General features: G+C 42.5%; 1 protein-coding gene across 1 annotated transcript; it reads left to right on the top strand.

Annotated features, from left to right (window-relative positions):
* The first annotated feature begins 66 nt into the window (after positions 1–66).
* Positions 67–26693, top strand: LOC133351756 (structural maintenance of chromosomes protein 1A-like). Its single transcript, XM_061567241.1, is given in 26 exon segments — positions 67–213; positions 2120–2308; positions 3145–3257; positions 3673–3876; positions 4838–5076; positions 5946–6198; positions 6634–6774; positions 7548–7630; positions 8081–8288; positions 10170–10355; positions 11735–11875; positions 11877–11915; positions 13635–13781; positions 14119–14253; positions 14984–15100; positions 16137–16243; positions 16779–16920; positions 17485–17630; positions 18193–18343; positions 19700–19822; positions 20249–20405; positions 21535–21689; positions 22413–22564; positions 22780–22849; positions 24385–24495; positions 26419–26693. Coding segments are annotated over 26 exon segments (3780 nt in total). The 5' UTR covers positions 67–104; the 3' UTR covers positions 26581–26693.
* The last annotated feature ends 514 nt before the right edge of the window (positions 26694–27207 follow it).

Below are 27207 nucleotides of genomic sequence, written 5' to 3'. Positions count from 1 at the left end.
CCCTCACTCCCTCAGTTTTGGCGCCAAAGTCAGGCCACGTTCCTAACTCACTTGAGGTAAATTTACCTCACGAATCGATTAAAAAACGTTTAATCGGCGTGAAAATGGGCTACCTTCAACTTATAGAGGTGGAAAACTTCAAATCTTACCAAGGGAAGCAGATAATCGGCCCCTTCACGCGGTTCAGCGCAGTCATCGGCCCAAATGGCTCAGGTAATAATTCTTATAAACGGATTAAAGTTTTATATATATTTTTAAACGCACTAAATTCGTTTGTTATGTAAATTGTAGTTCTATTTTGGTACGATAGCTCGAACAGCCCATCGGTGTAATTGTGTATTTTTATAATAAAGGTTTTGAGTTTTGAATGGACTGGCCTCGGCCACGTTAATGTGGAGTTACCACTGGCTGCGGGGGGTGGTAAATAGATGAGCATTCAGTCAGAGAAACCTTTATTGCATTATTTATCGAGATGTGTTACGTTCATTATCGATCATATATGTTAATTGTAGACGGCTGCTTGCGTTGTAGCCGAAACTTCGTGAGAATAATTTTATTATGTTTTATTTTTATTATTTTATTACTTCCCTTCTACGTGACTTTACCGAAAAAAAACCAAGAAGATGAATCCCTACAGTCGCGAAAGCTTTAAATCGAAATGTATGCAAAGTGTTAAGCGATGTGAAACAATCGTTATTACTTTATACTTGTACAGCTCTTGTCAATCCACTGCTGGATGAGGTTCCTCCTCATATCTTTACGTTTCGTGGCGGGTGGTTACCAAACCAAACTTAACATCGACCATGCGGTTTACCTCGTATTCATACTCTTAGGGTTATTTCGGTAAAGTCACGTAGGTAAAAACAAATAATAAAAAATTCAAATAAAATAAATAATAAATAATGATATATACTGGAAATAGTGCAGGATTAATGTTTTACATTTCCTCACTCCTATTTTCACCACATAGTCAGTTTAACACGTAGGCTAATCGCGACCAATATCCATAATAGAGGTTTTTAATTTATATCGCGTAAATATATAAATGTGTCGTTAAAACCTCTGCATTCAGGAACGAAACAGTAAGACTTCTCCACAAATCTGTCTGTCGCCTGATGAAGCTAGTTGTAATTACTGACGAAATGTCGTACTCGGTTTGTAAATGTTGTGGCTTGGCTCTCCAACGCACCGGTTAGTGCTGTACTATACACTACACTATACACTACACTATACACTACATTATACACTACACTATACACTACTATACATTACACTATACACTACACTATACACGACACTATACACTACACTACTATACACTACACTATACACTACACACTAGTGCTGTGTACTATACACTACACTATACACTACACTATACACTACACTATACACTATACACTGCACTATACACTACACTATACACTACTATACACTACACTATACACTACACTACTATACACTACACTACTATACACTACACTACTATACACTAGTGCTGTACTAGTGACGAATTGGCATGTTCTGTTTACGTGACAACCCTTACTAGTTGGCTGTGTCGGATGGTGGCGGGTTTTAACGACAGATTTTACGCGATCTAACCCAAAAACCTCGATTATGAGCACATAAAGTGTCAAAATTCGCAAGTTCTACATTCGCGCAGATGTTCAAGAACGAAACCGTCGGTAATACCGAGGCCATTATCGTATTGCCGCTTCACCAATTGCTTTTAATTGTACAAATCGTAACATGTCCGTTCGTCTTTTTAAATCCTTTATATTAAGTTCGCTTGCTTGCGTGCTTGCTTGCTTGCTTACGACCGTACAAATCTTTCGGTCGTTTTTTAACCCACTTCCCGTGATCCAATCGAGCTGACATTTTGCACACAGACTCGTTGTGCGTGACAATTAATTTTCGTGAAAAAAAATTCCTAAATTTTACGCTGTTTAGGGAAAAATTTTTTTTTTAATTACCAATTGCTTAATGGTGGCAGACAATCATCTGACCCATAGGTGGCAGCCATCTCAAGCCAGAGGACGAGAGGACTCTAGCCGCCACGCATATAAAGAATTTATAGTGAAAAACTTTGTTTTTACGGGTTAATTTTTTTCTCGTGAAGGAAAGTCCAACCTGATGGACGCCATCAGTTTCGTGCTTGGCGAGCAGAAAAGGAACCTGCGCGTTCGATCTCTTCGCGACCTGGTCTACGGCGCGCCCGTCGGGCGACCCGTGGCGAACCGTGCACATGTCAGCATGATATACGCCGAGGAGGGTGGCTCCCACACCGTCTTCACTCGCACCATCATCGGTCCGTCTGGAATGTCTCTTCATCGTCTAACCTCCTTCGTCTGGAAGTTGTGTGTGGTGGTTTTCAGTCTCGGGGAGGGCACCAGTGTGTGACGGAAATTTAGCGCTAGCTTTTTTTTGCTTCGGACTTTGATACCTTTGCGTTTGTGTGCGATTGGTTGAAGTATTGTTGGGTCATTTTGGACAGTTTTTGTTTTTATAGTTCTCGCTCTTATTTTGTCATTGTATTGTTTTGAGCTCAGATTCTATAGCAGTTTTCATCTCTGTAGCTTGGTGGGGTTTTAAACAATATATAATTTAAAGTGGTATGTTCTTTTGTAAAGTAGGCATTTGATTGTTGCACCCACTCCTTATTTGATTAATTGTCATGACTCGCAATTACATTCGAGAATCAATATTTTGCCGTTGTAGTGAATATTTATAGTATTTCAGTCACAAAAAACGCTGCATGGAACATCGGTTATAACAATTTGATACAAATATCATGATAGCAAAAATACAATGAGATTCATTAATCCCAATGCCAAATGGGGAAACGTATTATTTCCTGTATCCGAGCAATTAATTGTTCATTATTTATATGTTTACTGAAATTGGCTTAAATAAAAAAAACATGGGATTATGGGTACAACACCAGATTGAGAGCTTTTTACTTTTTATTGTCCAAAATTGCAAACCAAGTACATTGTGTAAAGCTGATATTCCAATTTAATACTTATTACACAGCGTGTCCCTTATTCCTGTTCTGACGCATGATACATTTCATTTAGAAACGATACATTACAATTGTATGACATTGTACATGACAGGTGACTTTATATATATTTTATTACGCAGGTTCTACATCGGAATATCGTGTTGACAAACGGGTCTTGAATTTCAATGAATATAGTGCACAGCTTGCCAAACGTGGAATCCTAACGAAAGCGAGAAACTTCTTAGTGTTCCAGGTGAGAGCACGGCACCTATTTTATCTGCGCATCTCCTCTTGATCGCCGGCCATTACAGCCACATATACTTGTAGATATGGGCTATCCATTTCATTCAATGATCGATTACTCGCCCATTTATCAGTTCCAATGTGTAAGTAATCATATAACATGAAAATTGTTCAGGGGGGAAAAGTCACGTGTTTTCAAATATGCCACTGGATTGGAGGCCATATGCAGGGTTTGGATGACTTCATCGCGATCATAAGGTTCCATTGCGTGGGGTGTTGCTTGTGGGGAATTTTCGGCCCCCCAAAAATTAGTCGATTACAATTTTTTGTTGAATAATTGTACAACTCTACTGGTAAGTTTGCACTCTGTACGTTGGACATTGTGTGAAAATTAACGTGGAGGTGTTGCTGACCGCGCGTCCTAGGGCGCGGTGGAGTCTATCGCGATGAAGACCCCGAAGGAGCGCACCTGGCTATTTGAGCAGATCAGCCAGTCGGGGGAGTTGGCTAAGGAGTATGAGCAGTGCAAGACCGCTATGCTCAAGGCCAACGAGGACACGCAGTTCAACTACCACTGCAAGCGCAACATCACGGCCGAGCGCAAGGAGGCACGGCTAGAAAAAGAGGAGGTAACATACAATTTGGATTCAGAAAGTATTTGAAAGTAAATCTTTTTAGTGCTTGCTGTGCCATGAATCAGATACATGGCCATTCGCAGAGAAAATAGAACAGACACTGAAAAGTTGACAAAAGAGCGTGGATATACATGTGCTTAGGAGACAGAAAGAGGAATTAAAGTATGGATCAGAGAGAAAGTGACCTTTCGCAGGACACCTTGAAAACTAATTTCTTTATAACTGCTTTTTTTTTTCGTTTGTTGTCCTTCCCTGCACCTCCGATTAGCACGGTTGTCTACGTACGGCGTGAAAGCAGTTCAACATACATAGATACAAGGGATGATGGCTGCTGGTCGAGCCTAAGACAGTGGCAGCCCCAGTCAGGAACTCACCCGCAGAGGTGGAGCGATGACACCAACTCGTATGCAGGTGCTAGATGGAATTGTTTGATCGGAGGAAAAATAAAGGAAGTCGGCACGTTTGGGAGCCCTTCGTGATGTCCTGCACTGGCTACCTATTAAATACAGGATCACGTATATCCATCAATCTGCTCCATCCTATCTTGCCGATCAGTATGTACCAGCTTCAACAGACCCAAATCGACTCCGACTATGATCCGCGGCTCGCAGCGACCTGCTGTACCCACATGTAAACCTTGTGCGATACGGCCAGCGCAGTTTCGGGGTCTCTGGCCCAAAGTCCTAGAACATGGTACCGGCTCATGTTCGGGATCCATCCCTGAGTCTGAGCCAGTTCCGCAACAGACTCAAAACAGTGTTCCAGTGAGCCTACTTCAACGTGTGATCAATGTGCATTCGTGATGGACTGGACTTATAAGTGTGCAATATCAAAGTTTCTTACTTCATCTGGCAGTGGATAGGCCATGGCTGGTGATGGTTATGGTAAAAGCGTGTATATGCAACTATAATATTAATTTTACCTAATGTTCAGCACCCCTTTGTGTTCCGCGCAGGCAGAGAATTACCGTCATCTGCGCGATGAGCTGGCCTCGGCCCACACGCAACTGAACCTCTTCCTCCTCTACCAAAACGAGCAGCAAATGAATCTTCTGGAAAACGAACTCGCCGGTGTCGGTGACCAGCTTAACCAGCAGCGTGCGCTCATATCCACCACGGATGATGAGCTGCGCGTGCGCAAGCAGGAGATAGGCCGCCTGGGTCGTGAGCTACAGCAAGTGGAGAAGGCTATCAAGTGGGTGGCCGTCACCAATGACGCACACTGACTTTCCTTGCCCTTTGACGTCGTTGGTTTTGTGTTGTTTTACAGTTTTTCCCTCCGGTGGTTGAAAAGATATATTTGCTGACGCACAGTCATCGCTGTGGTAATGTTCACAGGCCTATATGAGTGCATGAGCTAATACAGAACTTACATGTGAATTGACTTATTTGGTGTATTATTGGCAAACTGATCTTGCCCACCTGTAATACTTTTCACAGTTTGGGAACCACTTTGAGGTTTTAATCCTCCAGTGGCTGTCAAGTAGAAAAAAAAATAGTTGACTGCATGTGTCAAAGTTAACACGTAGTTAAACATCACTATCTGATACCAAACGGTTCACATCACAACGAATTTCCACATCCCATGGCAGATCAGACAACTTGCTATATAAGTGCAAATTCAAAGACAGCCCAGCGTGCAATGGCGGAATTACCGACCACACCAACAACATAGCGAATCACTGTGAACTCAGAAAATTATACAGAAGCATTGAAGACGTCGACTGCATGTAAACTGAAGAAATTTCCTATCGACACACACTTCTAAGTTTCTAATCACCTACTTAATTTCTTGGCCATGCCTAACAACTGTGGCAAGTGCGATATCAGCTCTTAGTCAACCATTACCTTTTGAGACGTAATTGGGTTCACCCCCAAAACTAAAAAAGGTGGAGAAGCCTTTATTCAGATTGACATAAAGAACAAAAGTAAAAAAATATATACTTGCATTTTTAGTGCACCTGTAACTTAACAAAACAATTCATAGCGCAGCTGTTAAGCCGAGGGGGGACCCCACAATGGCAGCTTGTCCCTGTGTTTGCACGCTACGCGTTTATTTCACAGAGCAAAAGAGATGGTTCTCGGGCAGTCGAGGCCACAGTACATCAAGGTGAAGGAGAACATCAGTCACCGGTTGCGCAGGATGGAGTCGGCCCGTCAGTCGCTGCAGAATGCGCGCACTGAGTGGGTACGACGCAAAAAGGACATCGATGAGCTGGAGCGGGAGCTGGTGGCCGTGGAGAGAGCTCGGCAGGACTTTGAGCAGCTCGTGGGCACTCAGAGCCAGAGCGAGGACTTCGAAATAGACGAGAGCCAGGTAGGTGCCGTGGCCCAGCGCCAACAACAATGAGCCACTCATTGAGACAGGGTAGCCAGGGAGAGCACCAATGAGTCTCAAGGCATCTTTTGGGGGACCAGGGGAACTTGTCAACATGTTCCAAGGCAGTCTTTTTTGGTCTGGGTGGTGACAATTTTATTGGATTATAGAGGCAAGTTAATTATTCGTTAAATTGTGATTGAAGAGTATGTGACAATGTCTGCTGGAGTTGGTTATTGCCTATTGATGTCATAGCACGGATTTTGAAACTCACACAAACTGTTGACAGGAACAATATTTTCAATATTCACTTTCCAGTCATACATCGCTGTCTTTCTTTGAAAGGTTCCTGCTTGGCCAGACTGCCACGAGACCAAAGTTTGGGTAGTTGACAAACTAATTCCTGAACGCTCCCTCGTGTTAACGTCACGACAGGTGCAGGAGTACTACTGTCTGAAGGAGGAGGCTGGCAGGAGAGCGGGGGGAATGACACAAGAGCTGGAGACTTTCAAGAGGGCACAGAAGGCCGACCAAGAACATCTGGAGCTTGAAACTCGTAAGATGAAGGAAACACAGGTCAGTGAGGGCACGACTTTGTGAGGCATGATATCATAATTTAAATTCATGAAGTGCTCTTAAACAGTTGTTCTCAGGGCGCAAGAGGTACTGTACAGTGATGGAAAATGTACAGTATTGCCTTCTTAGAGCAGAACAGGATTTCCAAGGAGCTTAGGAGGAACCACACATTAACACACCTGTTTTTTCAATAGGCCTTTGCATTGACAAAAAGTGACCGGGCGCACTAAAATTATCAACGGTGTTGCCAGGTGGAAAATATTCCCCTCTAGTTCCAGAGTGCTCTGGCTAAGATTCGTGTTATACGGTAGGGCCTAACGTGGCCAAGAGCCGTATGAAATGAAGTCATGGGCTGTAGGTTCCTCACACCTGGTCTACTCTATAGAACACTTAATTGCTGTTGGCTGCAGATTTAATTCACTCATTACCTATGCACAACATAAACAACTGAAAGAGATGAATATGAAATGGACTAATTTTATTCATCTGAGCTATTAGTTGCACGTATTGCCGATTCCTTCGCAAGCAACGGTACTACCTTGTTGATTTGGATTCTTGTTAGCGTCATACAGACGTGAAACTTTTTCCTTGTCTGCTGAGCCATACATGAAATTATGGCTCTAACTTAACTTGCATATCTGATTAAGTTACAGGGCTGATCATATCTTGAACACATACTTTGGGTATACATTTGAATAAATATGGGACTATACATTTTAATTAGACTGTGGGAATGTGCATGCCAGTGTTGTGTGTGCTTGTGTTATTTTTAGAGCAAAGTGAAGCAAAAACAGCAAGAGTTTGAAGACCAACAGAACAGAATTGAAAAAATTAAACAATATATTGAAAAAACCAGGTGTGTGTATCTCGCGCTAAAGCCAAATGGCTGAAATATACATGGTATCTCAATAATATATGCATTCCTACATCACATGCAAGCTATAAGCTAATATTACATTTAGGCTAATGGTATGAATGAAACTGATGATGCCCGCAAAATTATTGGTGCTGCCCTGGTTTGCCTGACTATATGTGAGGCTTGTTAGTGTTTGACTCCAATTGCTTTATACCGAGCTGTTTTGTCGTGTTCCTCTTTCTCTTCTCTGCCATGTTTTACTGCCCTTGACCCACTCTCTAACCTTATGTAGTGTGTTGTTTTTTTGTCGTTTTGTAAAACTTATTAAGACGCGCTTGCATTTAGACGCGACGTACATTTAAGTTATCGAATCGCGACCCCCGAATTGTGAAATGTCCATTGAATCACCCGAGGGAAGATGTCGTTGACGTGCCTGCCACGTGTATGTAGATCGGCGATAGAGGAGTTGGACGTCGAGCAGGTGAGTCTGACGGAGCAGGTGGAGGGCGCGCGGCGTCGTGCCCTGGAGATTAACGACGAGGTGGTGTCGCTCACGGCCCAGCTGGGCGACGCACGCACCGAGCAACACGAGGACAAACGCTTCAAGCGCCGCGCTGAGGCCCTCGACAGCCTCTTGAGGCTTTTCCCCGGCGCCATCGTGAGTGCTCCATGATGCGATGTAACGGTGCTGAAACGAGCCTTTATACCAGGGGTCGGGAACCTTTTTGACTGGGAGAGCCATAAAAGCCAAATATTTCTAAATATATTTCATTGAGAGCCATATAGTATTTTTAACGTATAATAAATTAAATATGTCTTACTTTTAATGCGACTTCTGGTGCTGCATGGTTTTGCTGATGGCCTTGTAGTCAGGTTCATACGTGGTGAGGTTGAGCTTCGTGCAGGCATGACCCGTGAAATTTATCTTCAAAACGAATTTCTGTTTACTTCAAAATGACACAGTATTATTAAGCAATATCACAAGTATTTTAAAATCAGTTCCAAACCGATTTTTTTTCAACTCAGAATTGTCTGGAAGTCATATGCCGTCACTGGAAGAGCCATATATGGCTCGCGAGCCATAGGTTCCCGACCGCTGCTTTATACTGTTTGTATTATGGGTTTATACTCGAGTCAATTGTGTTATGAGGCATGTAACTAATTGATTGATTAGAATTTAAGGAAAGTTTGGTTTTTTCCCATACTCTTTGGTTCTTTCGGTAAAGTCACATAGGTAGAAGAACCAAAGAGTATGGATTCCTGCAGTCACGAAAGCTTCAAATCAATATTTTTCCCCCATAATTTACCAAGATTGTGCTGTCAGCGTCATGCCATTAGACGAAGTATGCATTCACATCTCTCACAGACCAATGCAACCCAACAGTGTTAGAGAACGGCCCACAGAAGCTAACATCACAACAAAATGGGAGATCCCATCTCTTAAAGTTTACTCTGGTTCACATAGTTGGAGATTGTACTTTCCCACCTACCTCAGAGCTTGAATTTAGCCGCTTTAACTACAGAACCAAATTCAATGTGATGATGTTTTGTTCAGTCATTGGTGACTGGGCTGTGGGCTGAAACTATTAACTTGCTACGCTTGACACCCCAGTTTTAATGTAGGTGGCTCCTTGGATTCAAGCACAGGTTATTAGTGGTGCCGGCTCAGCATTTCCTGACGTCACAATACATGCATACAATCCCACGTAATCCATTCGAACGTTTTTTTTACCACCAGTCGTTAAAATGAACAAGACAGGACAACTGAGGCGGTGCTGAAGAGAGCAGCTGATGGAGGAAAAAATTAACCCGTAAAAACAAAGTTTTTCACTATAAATCTTTTATATGCGTGGCGGCTAGAGTCCTCTCGTCCTCTGGCTTGAGATGGCTGCCACCTATGGGTCAGATGATTGCCTGCCACCATTAAGCAATTGGTAATTAAATATAATGTATTTTTTCATAAAAAGTGTAAAGTTATGGAAATGTTTTTTCACGTAAATAAATTGTCACGCACAACGAGTCTGTGTGCAAAATGTCAGCTCGATTGGATCACGGGAAGTGGGTTAAAAAACGACCGAAAGATTTGCACGGTCGTAAGCGCGCAAGCAAGTGAACTTAATATAAAGGATTTAAAAATGAGACGTAACAAAGGAGCCTACAAATTAAACAGTGCAAATGACATTGAAGTAACTTGTCAGCAGCATCCGTTTGGAATTGAGGGATATCCTGGAAAAACCTAGTAACCCAGATATATCCACTTTTTTAAGCTAACCTATGCTCCATTCATTTGAAAATTTGACACTTCGGAGTATAATTTCGTTGTATGTTGGCACGTGAACTTAATCACTATTTCATCCACTTGATCCACCTCAAAACAAAAGCCTGCTTCCAACTCTCAACATAATCCTGCTTTCTGTGCATTGACATTTCATGGCTTATCACGTTTTTTACAGGACACTGCAACCTGGCCCACAAAACGTGCGCAACTGACGACGGGGTTGCTCTCTCTCCCCATTTGTGCTCCTGTCGTCACGTGCAGTTTGGGCGACTGGTGAACCTGTGCCAACCCACGCACAGGAAGTACCAGCTGGCCGTCACCAAGGTGCTAGGCCGCAACATGGAGGCCATCATTGTGGACACGGACAGCACGGCGCGAGACTGCATCCGCTACCTCAAGGAGCAGCGCTGTGAGGCCGAGATGTTCCTCCCTCTCGACTACCTGCAGGTGACCCTTGACCCGCTTTTGTTATTTTTTTGAGCATACAATAGATTGTGTGCCTGCACACTTGAGGATGTAACAATTCTCTCCGTGATTAACTTCATTGTCGCAATGCAGAACCACTAGCCGATTCAGACCCTGTAACCAAATCGCCCATGGAATTGTCGGTGAATGGCTTTAATACTGCAGTTATTTTACAAAAGTATACTCTAAAAATTGCAGTGCCCGATCCTGTCGGATAATAAAAAGAAATCCATTTTAGTGCTTGGTTGGGCAACCACCATGCATTAAACAGGTGTTATTTGGCTGATGTGTGGCCACATTGTGTGTAACAAAGGGCAGTATAACAATAATCCATAGTTGCGATGTAGTTGTGTAGTGACTGACTGGGAGACGCAAGTTCTGTGAGGGCAGTTCTTTAATTAAATCGAGCACCCTTTGCACAATACACACCCTACGCTGGTACACACTCTTCTCCCGCTCGTTTATACACAACTCTACGTAAGTTGCGAGCCTATTCACAACACTAGGCGTCTGACACTGACGGCGCTGAACCGAGACGGCAGCAGCACAATATCAGGTAAAGACGAAGGCGACGAGACAACCGCGACGATGGTGACGATCTTCAACTGCAACTACGGGGATCCCACTCCAAACGATAGCCCCGACGTCCCCTCCCGAGGCCCCTCTTATACTGTCAGCATGGCCTGGCTCCGTCCTGGCCACACCCCCCTTCTGGAACCTACTAGCGGGTTCTCGACGTGTCCCTTCCGTAACCTTTACCCTACATCCCTCTCTGGTCTATCACGTGCCCTGCTGTCAGTCAGGGCTGCTGTAGCTGCAGACCCCCTTCCCTGCCAGCAGCCAGCGCTATGCTGCTACGTGACCAATTCTATGTCACTACACTCTTGTACGTGCAGGCCAATTCCCTTCAGCCATTCCTCTTCTCATTCTTAACTGCCAGGTTCATGCCTATTTGCAGGTCGGTGCTGTGTATACCTAGTGCCACTAGTGGTCCACTTTGCTAGGCTGCAGCAGGGCACTGGAATGACTGAGATGAGATGTGATGAGGCACTTTTGAGTTGCTGAGGAATTTTAATTACAGCTCTTCAATTGCTTGTTCACACCACTACTGGCAGAAATGCCTTCACAGTAGGGAGCTCTAGAGAGGCCCTCTTAAGAATATTACCCCACCCACACGTGGACCTGACTGGTGTACCTGTTAATACTGCTGGATGGACAGGCGGGTGAATTGAAGAAATCCTGCCCATTGTTTCAACTGCTGTGCCAGGAAATAATATCAAACTGGCGACCGCTGGAAGTCTAGTGTGCTAGCCATTACACGATCCTGACTCAATTCATCCACCATTTTTGGTCCTCTGCAGGTGAGGCCGATCAACGAGCGCCTGCGGGAGCTGAGGGGCGCCAAGCTCCTGATGGACGTCATCAAGTTCGACCCGCCGCAGGTGTCGCGCGCGCTGCAGTTTGCCTGCAGCAACGCTCTCGTGTGCGAGACGCTGGAGGACTGCACGCCACATCGCCTTCGGTGGCCACGTCCGCCAGAAGGTGCGATCCGTAGCACCCAACCTGCTTCGAGAGACCAAGCTTATTGGCAAATGGTGTGCTTTTTGTTAACTTGTTTGTGATTAAACTTGATTCGAGGCTATCGTGACTGCAGGAATTACTCTTTGGTTCTTTCGGTAAAGTCGTGTAGACAGTGTCTCTGTGTTGTCTCTCTCTGCTTGTGTGTCTGTCTGTGTGTCTCCGTGTCTGTGTTTTGTCTCTCTCAAATTTAACAATCTTTGGAAGAATGTAATCAACCAGGTAGGGTGTTGACTGTTGTGTTAGCCGACTCTGTGTTGTATTGCATTGTATTTCTAAGTTTACTAGGTTTGTTTTCTACCTGATGACGATTGCTTGTGTTGCAATGGAAACGTCGTATTCTATTATTTAATTGTTTGTGATTACGGTGCAGCCAAATCATCATCAAGTGCCATCCTCATAACTGCGGGTTGATGTGCATGACAGATGCTGACCACCATTGACCATCTTTATAGTATTTCAGGCATAGTCCAGTCCAATTGCTCAGCATTATCCAATCTACTGATACATTTTCTTCCTGTTTTCCCTTCAGTTTTTCTTGTAGGATCACCTCCTTTTGAAACGATAATTATGTGTCCGCATATTATGCCTCTGTTCTCATGAGATTCCTCAGTTGTTTATTATTTTCTATTAATACATCTGTCTTTTTGTTTCCATTCTTCTGTAACACCACATCCTAAATGCATTCAGTCTTTTCATCTCATCCTTGCCCATTGACCATGTTTCACTTGCATATCTCAATACACCACACGAGTATTTTCTCTATTTTCGTACTTTTCTGTTCATTGATTGACTCGTTATTACCAGTGTTGTCTTCTTAAATGCTGCTTTAACCATCCCCTAGGGCCCATGAATGAAACATGAATGGGCGTTTTGTCTTAACCTACTTAAGCATTGTGCATAGGTACTGAATAAATGTAATCTGCAACCAACAGCATTTAGTGTTCCATGGACTAAGTTAGCCTGTGACCATATTCGTGACGATAAATCATGTCCCAAATGTGTACATGTACAGCCCTTTTGTTAATCCACTGCTGGATGGGGGCCTCACCATGCTATGAGGGTCGTGAAGCTTACTTGACGATGTCGCCAATGGCCAGTGTGGATTGGTGAAGAGCTTAAATCTGGAAGCATAGAAGTCTGGTTAGAACAATGGATTATTCTGCAATGCCCTCTGCTGCTCACAATATAACCCTGCACCCTTCTGACAACTGGTTTGTTAATGGTGGTCACCCATAAAAGCATTATGTATTATCAACTCTGTTTAGCTTGCAAGATTCGATGATATGATGTGCATTCTGGGTGATTTGCCATGGTGTAATAGTTAGAACACTTGATTGTAGTCAAGAGTTCGCCAGTTCGATCTCCCGATGTAGTATTTGAAACGAGAGCATGTTTTTAAAATTATGCCACAGTATGAATATGTATGCCACGGTTAATCAATCGGGATTTTGGTATGTTGGAATAAAGAATAGCCGCTCCCACGTCGTTCAAGGCGTATTGGCAATAGGCCAATATCCTCTACAAGGACTTTATAGAGCTGCTTCTATTGGAAGCTTTTCCCCAAGCAGCAGCATGAGAAAGTAAGTGCAGGGATGCACCTTTACCTTTTGCTAGTCTTCCGCCTGGTTGTAAATAACGGCTTCTGTTGTCGCAATCCCATCTTGGGTGTGTCCCCGGCAGTGCGTGTCGCTGGACGGCACCCTCTTCTCCAAGTCTGGTGTGGTGTCAGGTGGCTCTAGCGACCTGAAAGCCAAGGCTCGGCGCTGGGATGACAAGCTGGTGGACAAGCTCAGGGAGAAGAAGGAGCAGCTTTTGGAGGAGCTTCGCGTGCGTTTTACTTGGCGATGTTTTATACGGGCAGAATGTGACACTGGAGAGCTGGCCTCGTTTTAAAATTTGTGAAAAACACTCATATTATACTGTCTTGACATTTCTTCTTGTGGCCGAATAAAACTCAACAGCACACGAACCGTTAAGTTGTTTCAAGAATTAGTTCAACCCTCAGTTTTTCCTTATTGTTTTGTTAGAAAAAACAATGAATGTTTTTGTAAATTATAACTCATCAAACATTTTTTTTTTAGTTATGTTTTAACAGGAAGGTTGTAAAAACTGTTCGCATTTAATTATGAAGGGTATTTTCCTGTCTCCCCACCAACATGTGCAGGTAAATTTAAGCATAAGACGCAAGGAAGCCGATCTGCGGCAGATACAGTCGCAGCTACACGGCATGCAGACCAGGCTCAAGTACTCTCAGAGCGACATGGAGCAAACACGCGTCAAGCTGCAAGCCAGTCTGCAGGTGCGCAGTTGTCCTGTGCTTGGTAAAGCGAGGGTGAGAGGTTAAATGACAAAGAGCAGCAGCCAGGCAAAAAAGATGTTCCTGGAGGTGGCCGGGTGGCTCAAACGCCTAATACAATGCAATTTGAATGAATGTTAAATGTTTTTTTCATCTTAATTCAACTTAATCTAGCTCTGATAATTAAAAATATGTTTTGGCATGTGATAAACATTCTTTGCAGAATATGTAAACATTTGCCCCAAGTGTGACAATGACGCTATTGCTCTCTGACATAGTCTGTTAAGGTTCTTCTCTGACAGTTGCAAGAGCTCCAAATTAGAAACCTTTGTACCTAGCACATTTTATAATTTTATTTAAATGAAAGGATTATATATCATATTTATGTCACTGCATCTTAAGTTACAAGCAGATGGAAATAGGATAAAATGTGGGTCTTTTGAGCCTTTGCGCCTGGACTTGAACAGGGGCATGGAGCTGATAGCATGGATGGCCGAGGGAAATTAGTTCCAAACTAGAGGAGTATCAGAGGAGAATGAGTGACTTCCCACTAAGGGATGGTCCACTGGGGCTTGTATAATGACTTGGTTGCTATATAGTGGAGACTTATGGGGTTTCTAGAGGAGATGAGAGTAAAATGCATTTAGGGGAGTAGAATGAGAGGGGATATGTAGACGGTGATGAGTCCTTAGAGATGTATCTTGACTTGGATTTTGCGCGTTACTCCATCCAGGAAAAGTCAAAACTGGAGTCTCACCTCGCAAACTTGGAGCCGCATATGGACGAGGTGCGAGAGGGCATGGCCGCACGAGACAATGAAGCTGAGGAAGTCACCGAAAAGATGAATAAGGTATTGTTATGGCTGTAGCTGTTGTTCACATTTATAGTTAAGACAGGTGATTGAGCCAAGAGTAATGTCTGTTACTGTAACACAGGTCAGATTGGTGAATTTTAACAAAGTAAATAGAAAAGTATCTTGGTTTGGAGAAGCAATGCATTAGAAGGATGATAGGGATTTAATGAAAGGAATAGGCTAAGAAACTTGACAGTTTATTAGAGAATGTAGAAATGAATTTATATGTATACAGGTAGTCCTCTACTTACGATGGAGATGCGTTACAACGACCCCATCGTTAGTCAAAAATATCTCGTCGTGATTTTTATTTTATTTTAATTTTACTTTTATTAATTAAAATTTTTTACCTACGTGACTTTACCGAAAAAACCTAAATATGTCAAAAAAATCGTAAGTCGAAGATGGCCTCGCCTACCCATGAGTCTTAAAGAATGGTGATAATTTAGCAATACAGAGCAATTTACAGTAGCGTATTGTATAAACTATATACTGTATGTATTTATTAATTACAATACTGTATTGTGCAGTAAAATGTAAAGTAAAAAAACAAGGTAAATTCTTAGCCTACCTATATGAACTGCAATTTAATAGAAAGTTTTTTTCAGGAAACAATCCTATCTGCTATAAAAACTTTTAACATGCATTTTGTCGTATCGCCATCGTAAGATCGAAATATCGTAAGTCGGACCATCGTAACTCGGGGACTACCTGTACAGAAACACGTTACAATAGGTGGAGACAATATGCAAGATGGGAGGAGGGAAGGTTACCAAGACAAGCATTTCGGTGGCATTCAGAGGTCGAAAACCAAGACAAATATTTCGAAGGTAGATGGTTGGATATTTTAAGAACATACCTTGGAGGTCAACCATGAGGAACCTCGGAATTTGCAATGTTTATTTATAAAGCAGAGATATTAGAAGGCTGTTAGCAGGACAGGCTGATTTTAGTACTGGAAATGGTGTTCTTTTGTTTATGTTACATTTCTCAGTGTAAGTTTAATGCCATGGACTTGCTTCCTGACGTTTAGTTGGAGGATGAGGTGTTTAAGGATTTCTGCGTTGAAGCTGGAGTCGCCAACATCAGAGAGTTTGAAGAGGTAAAGCTCAAGTGGCGTGAGGAAGTCACAAAGAAGGGGTGAGTTCCGACAACCTGTCCATCACAACAGTCTTCGGACCTATTCAATCCACTGCGAAAAATTATGTTGGCACTTGTTGACACCATCTCATGTTTTCCTTATTAGCTGTCCCGTTACAGATGCATCCACTGCTTCAGTTCTATATTTAAAACACAGGCACTGGCTTTACGATAGCCGTGGCCAGGAATCGCTCAGGTTGCCGGATTCATAGCACATTGTCCTAGTTACTGTTTTCACCATTCTACCCAAGCTTATGAATGTACGTACGTATGTTGAACTTAAACTTTATTCGTGCTGTATGTAGCCTACCGTGCTCATCGGAGGTGTGGGGGTAGCACAACAAACTAAGCTCAAAATCAATTTTAAAGAAATTAGTTTTGAATCTTGATTTAAAAGTCCATAGCTCCAGTGGCTTCCTAATATCAGAATGTAGAGCGTTCCAGACGGCCGCACATGCACCTCTGAAAGCGCGATGGCTAACCAAAAGCCGCTATAACTGAGATATATATATATTTTTCTGGATACCCATCTCAGTTCGGAGTTTGACAACCAGAAGACGCGACTGGGCATACAGCTGGATTACGAGAGAATGCAGCTGAAGCAGGAGCAGAGCAAAGTGAAGATGTGGGACGCGGCAATTGCCAAGGACGAGGCCGAGATAGATTGCGTGAAAAAGGTAACGCTGCGCTCACTGCTTCAGTCTCAAGTGGCCTGTGGGTCAGATGTTGCGTCATTTGCATGTCTTGGAATATGTTGGTAATTTTTGGTTTGTTCAATTTCAACACTTGTACAATCATCCAAACAGTTAATGTGCGAAGTCTTACATGCTGCCATGGTGGATTATGGGTTAAATATTAAAGAAGCGCATTGGCCCGTTTCGACCAACTTAGATTAAAATAAACTTTGGTCTATCAACCTATGGGCCTTTGAAATTAATGTTTAGCAGCATTTGTGTAAGGTGCATTAATTTGGTTTTCTTACTGAATTAAACTTTTACGTGGTAAAACAAACCCTTGTATGTTTATTATATTCGGTATTGAACTTATTAGTAGTTGTTCTTTTCTATTAAAACAACCCTTTTTACCTGTAAATTGTGGAACAATATCTCATACACCTACACAGGGGAGATTTATTTCAGAATTTTTTTCCAAATATCTCTCTCTGTATTATCAGTCGCTATGATTCCGTGGGTCAAAACATAAATTTGTACCGTCTGCTCACACCGTGGCATTTTTTACAGGATGAGCAGAGGAGTCGGGATGGGGTCGAGCATCTTGTGTCCGAGATGCACACCTTGAAGAATCAACTTTTGGCCAAACAAGGCGAGGTCACCAATAAAGCACAAGCGGCCGAGGAGGTTCGGAGGAAGCTGTTAGCCTTCAACAGGTCGGTGTCTTGTCGGCAGGGGGCTCCAAACCAGTTTGTTCCGTCTTTGTTCACCTTTTTTCCATGGAGGCAGCTTAGAGGCCAGTGCTGAGCTGGCACCACTGAGACCACTGAGACTCGGAACCCAACTGGCTGCCTTTGTTGAACTGTGTTCTCAAGTGTAGCGAGTTGGTGATCTCAGGCCGGTTACAAATGACAGCACACAAAAAAACTATCACAATAAATTGGATTTTGTGCTTAATATGGATAAATTCCACCTCTTAGAATGTAATATCTTTGTGATTTCCATGTATAGACATTCCTCAGTGGTAGTGGGTGGGGAAGTGCGACCCTCTACTGTGTGGAACAGAGGTCACTTTGAAAGGATCTGAGAAGTTCTTGGATAGCTGCTGCCAGAACAATTCAATAACATGTAGAATGCACTGCCCTGGGAGAGATCTGAATATATACTTTCCATGAGCCTAAGAATCACTTGAAACAATCTTTTTAAATCAATGACTCAGCACTGCCTTCACATTATCCTGGTCATCTTTCTTTTTCACCTGTGCCCTGTCCACCCCAGACAAGCAGTGCAGCTGCAGAACGAAGTGACAGCGCTGGAGACAAAGCTGGAGCAGCAGCGCAGCACACGGCACAACCTGCTGCTGACGTGCAAGTTGCAGGATATCAAGCTGCCTCTGCGCAACGGCAACATGGACTCCATCAGCCAGGAGGCCCGTACACACACACCATATGGCTGCAGATGACATTCATGAAAAATTGGAACTCGTGTTATCTTGGTTAAAGGAAGATGACACCCAAAGAGAGATTAGGTTGTATGTTTATATTACTATAAAAACATAATTGGCAATAACAATACTAATACGTTTGACCTTTGGTGGGTCATAGCGACCTCTAAAACAGCCTAGCAAGCGCAGCACCCTATGCGACCGAGTCGATCCTGAATGTCACAGCCAAGTGGTACCTCGGACAACCATGGGGCTTCTTGTTTGTGGTTTGTTTGGCCTCATTCCTTGGTACATTTGAATAGTAAACCAAAGGACCAGGTGTAGCTGTGCCAAATCATTCATCCATAGTACATGCCCCCACATCAACATTGCAGTATAAATCAGTGATATTTAAAATAAAAAATGCTCGTGAAATCGTGTCCTCTTGGCACTTGCATTGAGCGTTGCTATCACAGATATGACATTTTCCTAGTGCACAACCCGCATTCGTTGGCTTAATATAGCCAGTTCCCACCATGCGTTGCATGTCGTGACAAAGTTAAATAAATAAAAAATGAAGCAGTCATTCTGCCGTGACAATACTAGGGCATGCTATTGCGCCTCTCCCAAAAGTTACCTTGACTTTGTATTCTTTTTTCTTCTTGGTTCTTTCGGTAAAGTCACGTAGAAGGGAAATAATAAAATAATAAAAATAAACCACAATAAAATAATTCTCACCACGTTTCGGCCACAACGCAAGTGAAGACGCTGTCTCCCCGACAGACCTGAGAATTATTTTATTATGTTTTATTTTTATTATTTTATTATTTCCCTTCTACGTGACTTTACCGAAAGAACCAAGAAGATGAATCCCTGCAGTCACGAAAGCTTTAAATATAAATTTTGTATAATTTTTTTAACCATAAAGTCTTCAATCTCATGTCAGTCAGCCACACATCCTAGGCACATACCTATAAAATACGTGGTCTTGTCTTGGGTTGCTTTTCCTTAAACCTCAAGAACATACGACCCTTTATTTCATGCAGCCCCTAGCCACATGATGCCTACACTACAAAATGGCCTACATGATATTTAGATCTGGCAACACTTTCTAATTTTATCATTCACAGTAATATCTGTCACGAGGGGTCTTTTGCAGTGATATGTATATATGATATGGCAACACGTTTAGCATATTCAATCACTACGGTCTTTGCAAGGGCCTCTAGCAGTGTGTATTAAGGTGTGTGGCACTCCACCAAAAATATTTGATAATTCCTATTCCACCCTCAGGAAAGTTGCCTGACCACTGCTGTAGGTGAATGAATAGGATGTTGTGCATGTGGCTCTGTGTCCTGGCAGCTGGGGGCTACACAGCCAGAAAGTACAACAGAGACCGGGACGAGCTCGGAGCACACCAACTCCGTTTACGCGCGTGAAGCCGCCATTGAGGTGGACTACCGCAAGCTCAGCCGCCAGTATAAGGTATGTGCCCTGTGCTGGAAAAATTGCCGTTGGCTGCACCAACCATCGTCTGCTTTGTTTTTTCCCCAGTGCTATTTCCATACTTACAATTAATCCTTGAAAAATAGAGCTAAATCAGAAATACGCCATACAAAATGTTCAGGATTTGATTTGAGCTACGTACATCTAATTAGAGGAACTGTGGTTGTGTTCTCTCATAGTTCTGGCGTATACCCAGTCGAGCCTTCTGGTTGAGGCAAATATCCGTGATAGCCGATTCCATTAGCCGTTTACTAGCCTGAAGGGTTGCATTGCCCTGCTCGTTGATCTCATGTGATGGCACAATTTGAATGAAGTTGGGGGGGGGGGACAATAAAATTATAGGAATATTTAAGACCTCTTAATCCTTGCTTTCGCTTAAACTCAGGTGTACGTCTCCTTGTGTAGGACATTAACAGGGAGGATGATATCAATCATGCCACAGATGAGCTGAATAAGCAGGTGACAAACCTGCAAACTGGTATGCAGCGCATCGTTGCTCCCAACATGAAAGCTACAGAGAAGTTTGAAAATGTGCGTGGCAAGTTCCTGGAGACTGCCGAAGGTATTGTAATGATTTGGTCTGTGGCTTTGCTTTGCTGTACTATCGTGTTGTGTCACATGATCTCTTGAGATCTAGCTCCCCAATCGACTACAACAGTTGAAAATGTTGCTATGCTTTAAGTTATGCTGTAAAAATTGTCATCTTAAACATATATGGATGAAGGCCTGCCCAAGCAGTTTCTATCTCTCACAGTCCTGGGTTTTCACAATACAACTCGTACCTGCACACAAGCTGATTTCATAACTCTGGATATCCCGTAGGCTGTGTTCTCACCTTTGCTTCCCATTCCGTCATGAGCCTTGACCACCAGCTATTATTGTGACATGTCCCACATGATACCACTTGTATTTCTTAATATGAAGTCAATAACTTTGGTATATACTATGATCAATGTGTTCTTCTTTCCATATCTTATTATAATTCCAAGCACAAATCACTTCCTGCTTCTTTGCACACTTTTCCGTTTTTTATTTGTTAGCGTCCATTCCTGATCCATATTTCATAGCAGGTATTATACAATGATTAAAAGCTTTTTTTAGGCAGGCACATTAGTATTTTGCTTTTTATGATGATTAACTTCAGTTGTAGAAAATGCTTTCAATATGCTTCTCTATGCCTTTTATTGAATCAATGTGATATTGGTTTATCTTCAATGACTGTCCCAGGTATATGTACTTTGCTGTGTTCCTTCAATAGATCCAGTAATACCCTGATTTACGTCTCCCCCTTTTACCTCGTTTCGCAGAAACGTTTATTAATACAACTACCTGATTTGCGTCGCCTCAACCCACATGTCGCTTATAGCATCATTCGTCCTTTTTAAATCCGTTGCCTTCGCCTCTACCGTCGCTGTAATTTGCTTTGATTTACATCGTTTCGATATTGTTCACAACTTTCAGGAACACATCCCCGACGTAAACCGAAGTATTGCTGCATCTCCATTTGTTTATTGAACTCTCCGCTGAGTTCTTGTGTATTACCCTTTGTTCAGCGTCACGCCCCAATGTTTCGCTCTGCATGCTTGGGAGCTTCTTCAGGATTAAATTTAACTTGTTGGACATGCATGCAAAAGGAGTAAATGAAGATTGAAATCAGGCAATGATTTAAAAATCGATCATATTGTGTACAGCGCTTGAAGAGAGCAGGAAAAGATCAAAGCAAGCACAAATGGCATTCAACAAGGTGCAACGGCTGAGATTCGACCGTTTTAATGGGTGCCTGGAGCACCTGTCCATCGCAATCGATGACATCTATAAGAAGCTGGCGCAGAACAATAGTGCACAGGTAGGAACCTTTCAGATTTATATACATTCTATCACATACAATTGCAAAGGTATGGGGGATTAAATAATTGCATGCCTAGTAAATGCAGTATACATTAGTGTACATCTCTGTAGTAAAGAGTTCAAGACGACACACTTTTGAAATATATTGCATGTAAATGCATGTCAATATTCTGTACGTAAATAATTGGCATGCTTATTTTATAGAGGCAGTCAGTTATATGCTCCCCTGCCTTCACGAACCCGCACTGCCAGCACGATAACATGGTCAAATAAGCGGTGTATTGACAAAAGGGCTGTACATATACATCTTAGCATTGACATTAATCCCGTAAGCATAAACCATCTGGTAAGATATCATTCAAAATGACTGTTTTCAAAAGCATATACAATATAGGCATTAAGTCTCTTACTCCTCTTTCAAAAAGTATAGATTTATATTCATGCCCATCATCCCTTTGCATACAGTTTGTACATGTACAGCCCTAATGGTCAATCCCGTGCTGAACGAGGGCCTCCCCATGCCGTGCGGGTACATGGGGGTTATTCGACCATAAGTTTTATCATGCCTGATCGAGGTGTGTTGGTGAAGTCTGGCACTGTTGACACAGGAGCATGAGATAGTTCAACAGTGGATTTTGCTGCACTGCCATCTGCTGCCTGCAGTGTAGACAGCACAGCATAGGCATCTATAATAATAACCCTTGCTAACGTTTTATTGTAGGCATTTCTGGGACCGGAGAATGCGGAGGAGCCGTACTTGGACGGCATCAATTATAACTGCGTGGCACCTGGAAAGCGCTACCAACCCATGGACAACCTGTCCGGTGGGGAGAAAACCGTGGCTGCTCTCGCTCTGCTCTTCGCCATTCACAGGTTTGTCACGAGGAATTGATTGTGTCCTCGCTAAGCTTTAATTGAATGTGTCCACAGTCAGGCATGGGGCGGCCCTCATCCATTAGTGGATTGACAAAAGAGCTCTGCATTGCAAACCGTTTACAGTGTTTGGAGGGATGTTGTATAGAGCCATGTTGTATGCATGTCGGTCTACTCATTAATTCGTGTCCTCCCACAATATGTTTTAATTTCAGCTACAGACCTTCACCTTTTTTTGTCCTGGATGAAATTGACGCAGCCCTGGATAACACAAACATTGGAAAGGTAAGTGTTAGATGACTTTACGCTATTTCGTAAAAAATAAAGCAATAATTGAAAGACAATGCATGTTTTTTTTAAACCTTCTGAACTCTTGAACCAGCTTCTTTTTTTCCAGCAGAAATATTCAGTCAGTTTTACACCAAGGTCCAGTCTTTGCATTTCCAGCTGATTATGCTGATTATAAAAATGTAATACAACTCCTTGTGATTGATTTACAAGATTATGTTTCTGAACTTGACAAACCTTCAACACAGTATTGAGCTATGAATTTGACAACCCGAGTTTAAGTACCAGCCACAGCTGACATCGGTGCCGAGTGATATCTGAACAGGACCTGGGCTCTTCCTCCCACTTCACCAACCCCGCACTGACCAGCATGGTGAATTATCGTCAAATAATCTCCACGGTCGGCATGTCAAGGCCTTCATCTGGCATTTGCTCAACAGAGGGCTCTTGAGTTTTTTTTTTTCTTGATCACAGGACATGGGGCCTTGATGCCCATCCACCTTGTGCAGTTGACAGGCCGATTATCGCCAAACTTTTAGCGTGACCCAAGTCTCCTGTGTACTGCCCGGCGGGGCAACACTTACACAAGTGGGGTCAACGTTTAGTCTTGCAATCAAGCTGCATTAACCCCACGGGAGAACGTGGGGAGACCATGTTCCTCCCAGTTTACCAAACAAAGGGTTTGTGTCGTGTGCAAGAGCCTTACAAAGCATTGTTGCTGACTTGTCTGATCTCCTGAAAGACGGGGACACAAACATGTATGTATATGGAGCCCCCCTTTTGTATCAGAAGCCTCCGTTTTATGCGTAAGTGGTCGTCCCAGGCCACCAGAGTTTACCTTCACTGTCGAACACATGCGAATTCAATTATGCGTTGATTGTGTGTGACGTCTGCAACTGGTTCACTTTCCAATGCACGCTGGCGCTCGAGGAGAGACTGGAGTGAAATTGGCAAGTCACTGCGTTTAATCATTTCCAGTGACGTCAGCTTGGACTGTGTATTGAGCTGTACTGGCGCTGGCTTTGAATCTCGTGCCACTGCGCTGGCTTGCAAACGTATCAGCCCCGAGCTCACATGATGAGGTTTTAGTACCCATTGTATATACAGTTTTTTTCATATTTTTCAGCAGTTGGCATTTACATAAAAACATTTTCGTGCAGTTCCTTTATTTTTCATTTCAACTTTAAGCAGTGTTGTGAAGTGCTGTAAGTAAAACAAACACAGATGAAGATGGGTATAAGCACACCTTATATAAGCACAGTTTTGATGTAAGCAACACATCCTTGCATTACACTGATGGGCGGAGGCACAATGCAATTTCTGATAAAAGCATGCAACTTCTGATGTAAGTATACCTGGCATTGTTCTTGTGGGGTGTGCTCATGTCCAGCTTCAACTGTAACGAGCAGATTTATGATTTTCAACATTCCCCATTTAATTAGTTTTACCCCTCAACTGTGAACCGTTAAAAGGGCCAATATGACTACGTTTTGGCTACTAATTTCTTTGAAACAATTTCTCTCTTTCCTAAGGTGGCAAACTACATCAAAGAGCAGTCTGTGGAGAACTTCCAGGTTATAGTCATCTCCCTCAAAGAAGAATTGTTTGCACGTGCTGACGCACTCATTGGTGTATACCCCGAGGTATTTTGTTTCTCGCTTCTTAGATTTTTTTTGGAAACATTCCAATTTCCCGGGCCAAAGAAATTACGTAAATTACCGTTGTAGTATGAAGCAAGCAGTGGATAGCAATAGGTAGAGAGGGCAACTGAAATATAGTTGTTTCAATCTTAAACATATCAATCATGAGATGTGGTCCGGGTGGCTGAATGATCAGGGCTCCCCTGAAGTCAACAGTTCAAATCTAGTTTTCTGTCGCCCATGGTTAAGCCAGGTTCTCAATTGCAGTGAGGTCATGGTCATCAGAGACTGCAAACAAAATATTGCATAGCATTTAATGGATTTAATTTGGATAAAATCCAGCTCTGAATATTAAAAAAAACATTGGTTTGACTGCAACCGGATGAACATTTCTAGCAGGGTGTGAAGGCTAGAGAATAGACACTTGAATGATGCTTAGAAGAAGCTTTTCTACAGGCCGTGTGTTCTAGCAAGCGGTTATTTGCTGCTCTGCTATTATTCAAAATATATATATATTTTTCGCCTCAAGACTTGATGCCAATAAATACATTTTATTAAAATTGTGGATAAAACCAGAGAAATTCTAAAATTAAAAACGTACTGTTCGTGCAATTTGCTTGTAAGGACAATGCAAAATGTCACTTTTTAGATTCACCAGATGCCTTTGTGACTGTTAGAATGTTACATCCCTAACTGCTCTATTTAATTATTGCAGAGTATTAATAAAAAATGTTTTTTATTGTGTAAGTTCCTGCATAGGCAGAAGCATTAGATTAAAACAGGATATATTTAAATAAAAATTGTATCACTAGAATCTTGACTTAAAGCTTTCGTGACTGCAGGAATTCATCCTCTTTGGGTCTTTCGGTAAAGTCACGTAGATAGAAAAATAATAAATAATAAATCACGACGTTTTCATCGCAACACAAGCAATCGTCTTCAGGTGAAAAAATACAGCAGGAGAACTGCTGAGGCAGGATAAATATATATGTGAATTATTTCTCCTTGTGTTGCAATCGAAACGTCATGATTTTATTATTAGTATGTATCACTAGATTTGAGCAGATTGTGTGTGTATATAGATCCAGGTGTATTTTCCTATTGGCAAAAGTTATTGTCTGATGTGCAATCTGCTGTTAAAAGGTTACTTTATACTTTTCCTGTAACAGTATATCATTACAAATCAATTCAAATCATTCAATTCATCTACACATCTCTTATATTACATTTCCATGCTGCATCAGCATTATTACTAAACATGGACTGTTTCCTGATTTAGAATGGAAGAGTGTAGGGGCAAGTGCTGTTTGCGAGAACATATTAATGCCAGTACCATGACTGATCATTTTTGCTCATGCTAATGTTTCAATACCCCACTAAATTATAGGTGAGACGACCTGAGAAGGTCTAGGAAACATTTAGATGCCACTTACCGCTCATAATAATTTTAATTTACACAGTTATCACTCTGGGAATAGAACCCAGGTTGCCAGGATTGTAAAGCGGTGTACTAACCATTGAAGTCCTACTTCCAGCAATTAATACAAATGTGTGTGGAGTAACAATTGCTTTTTTAACACATTACAAAAAAAATAGGATTTTTGCTGCCCTTAGAAAATCCAACTCCCTTCCCCATGCCTTCCATCATGTCGACTTCCCGCCCCTCTTCAATTCCAAGCTTAAAAAGTTAACTTTTTCCTTTGCCTGTGGATTTTACTGCACTGCTCTCTGCTGCTCACCACATAGTCCTGCAGCAGCCTGTATCCTCTGCCTATAACTGCCTCTCTCTACAAAATAACTTCCCAAAGTTTCTGTGCATAATCTTGAGGTGAAGTCAGATTTAGATGCTATACTAATCCATTTTGCATTGTATTGTTGTCAACAAATGTTTGCCCATTCTTTGTGTGTGTGTGTGTGCATTTGCAGCAAGGGGACTGCTTGATCAGTCATGTGGTGACGATGGATCTGTCGCGCTTCCCCGACGAGCTGTCGGCCGACAGGTCCCATCAGCGCCGCGAACACGACAGCGCCTCTGTGCACTCCGCTTTATCGGATAATACGTTCACTCCGAATTCCTCTCTAGCGTAGTGTTCCTCCACTACTCCTCGCTGCCTATGGCCACGTCTGTGCAGCCCTTAAAGTAGAGGTGGGGATTTGAAGCTTTCGTGACTGTAAGGATTCGTACTCCTTGTTTTTTTCGGTAAAGTCACGTAGGTACAAAATCAAATCAAATAAATGAAAACAAATAAATTAAATCACGACGTTTCGGGCGCAACACAAGCGTCCGTCAGGTGAGGACAACGTAGCGAAAGCACAACCGCTTACGTGTGTGATTTAATTTATTTGCTTTCATTTATTTGATTTGATTTTGTACCTACGTGGCTTTACCGAAAAAACCAAAGAGTATAGAGGTGGGGAACCTATTAACTAACTAACTAACTTTATTTTACAGGTAAGGCCCACTGAGCTATGTAACCCTTTTTCAGAAACAACCTGGACACATGTGATAGCCTAATGATGTGGCTTATCACGTGGACATTTATAGCAGCCAAATACTCGAAATGCACATTTCTAAAAGTGGAGTAAATTAAACTTGGGAGCCTGGATAAAAATCCACTTGATCACAGGGAGAAAATAGAAACTCCAAATATTATAAAGGCGTCAGGGTCGGGATCGAAACCACGACCTGTATACCAGGATGAGGTAGTTAACATC

The sequence above is a fragment of the Lethenteron reissneri genome, chromosome 38 (assembly GCF_015708825.2).
Source record: "Lethenteron reissneri isolate LAM-NWPU_2019-01 chromosome 38, ASM1570882v1, whole genome shotgun sequence".
Taxonomy (NCBI): domain Eukaryota; kingdom Metazoa; phylum Chordata; class Hyperoartia; order Petromyzontiformes; family Petromyzontidae; genus Lethenteron; species Lethenteron reissneri.
This window is presented reverse-complemented; position numbering and strand designations above follow the sequence as displayed.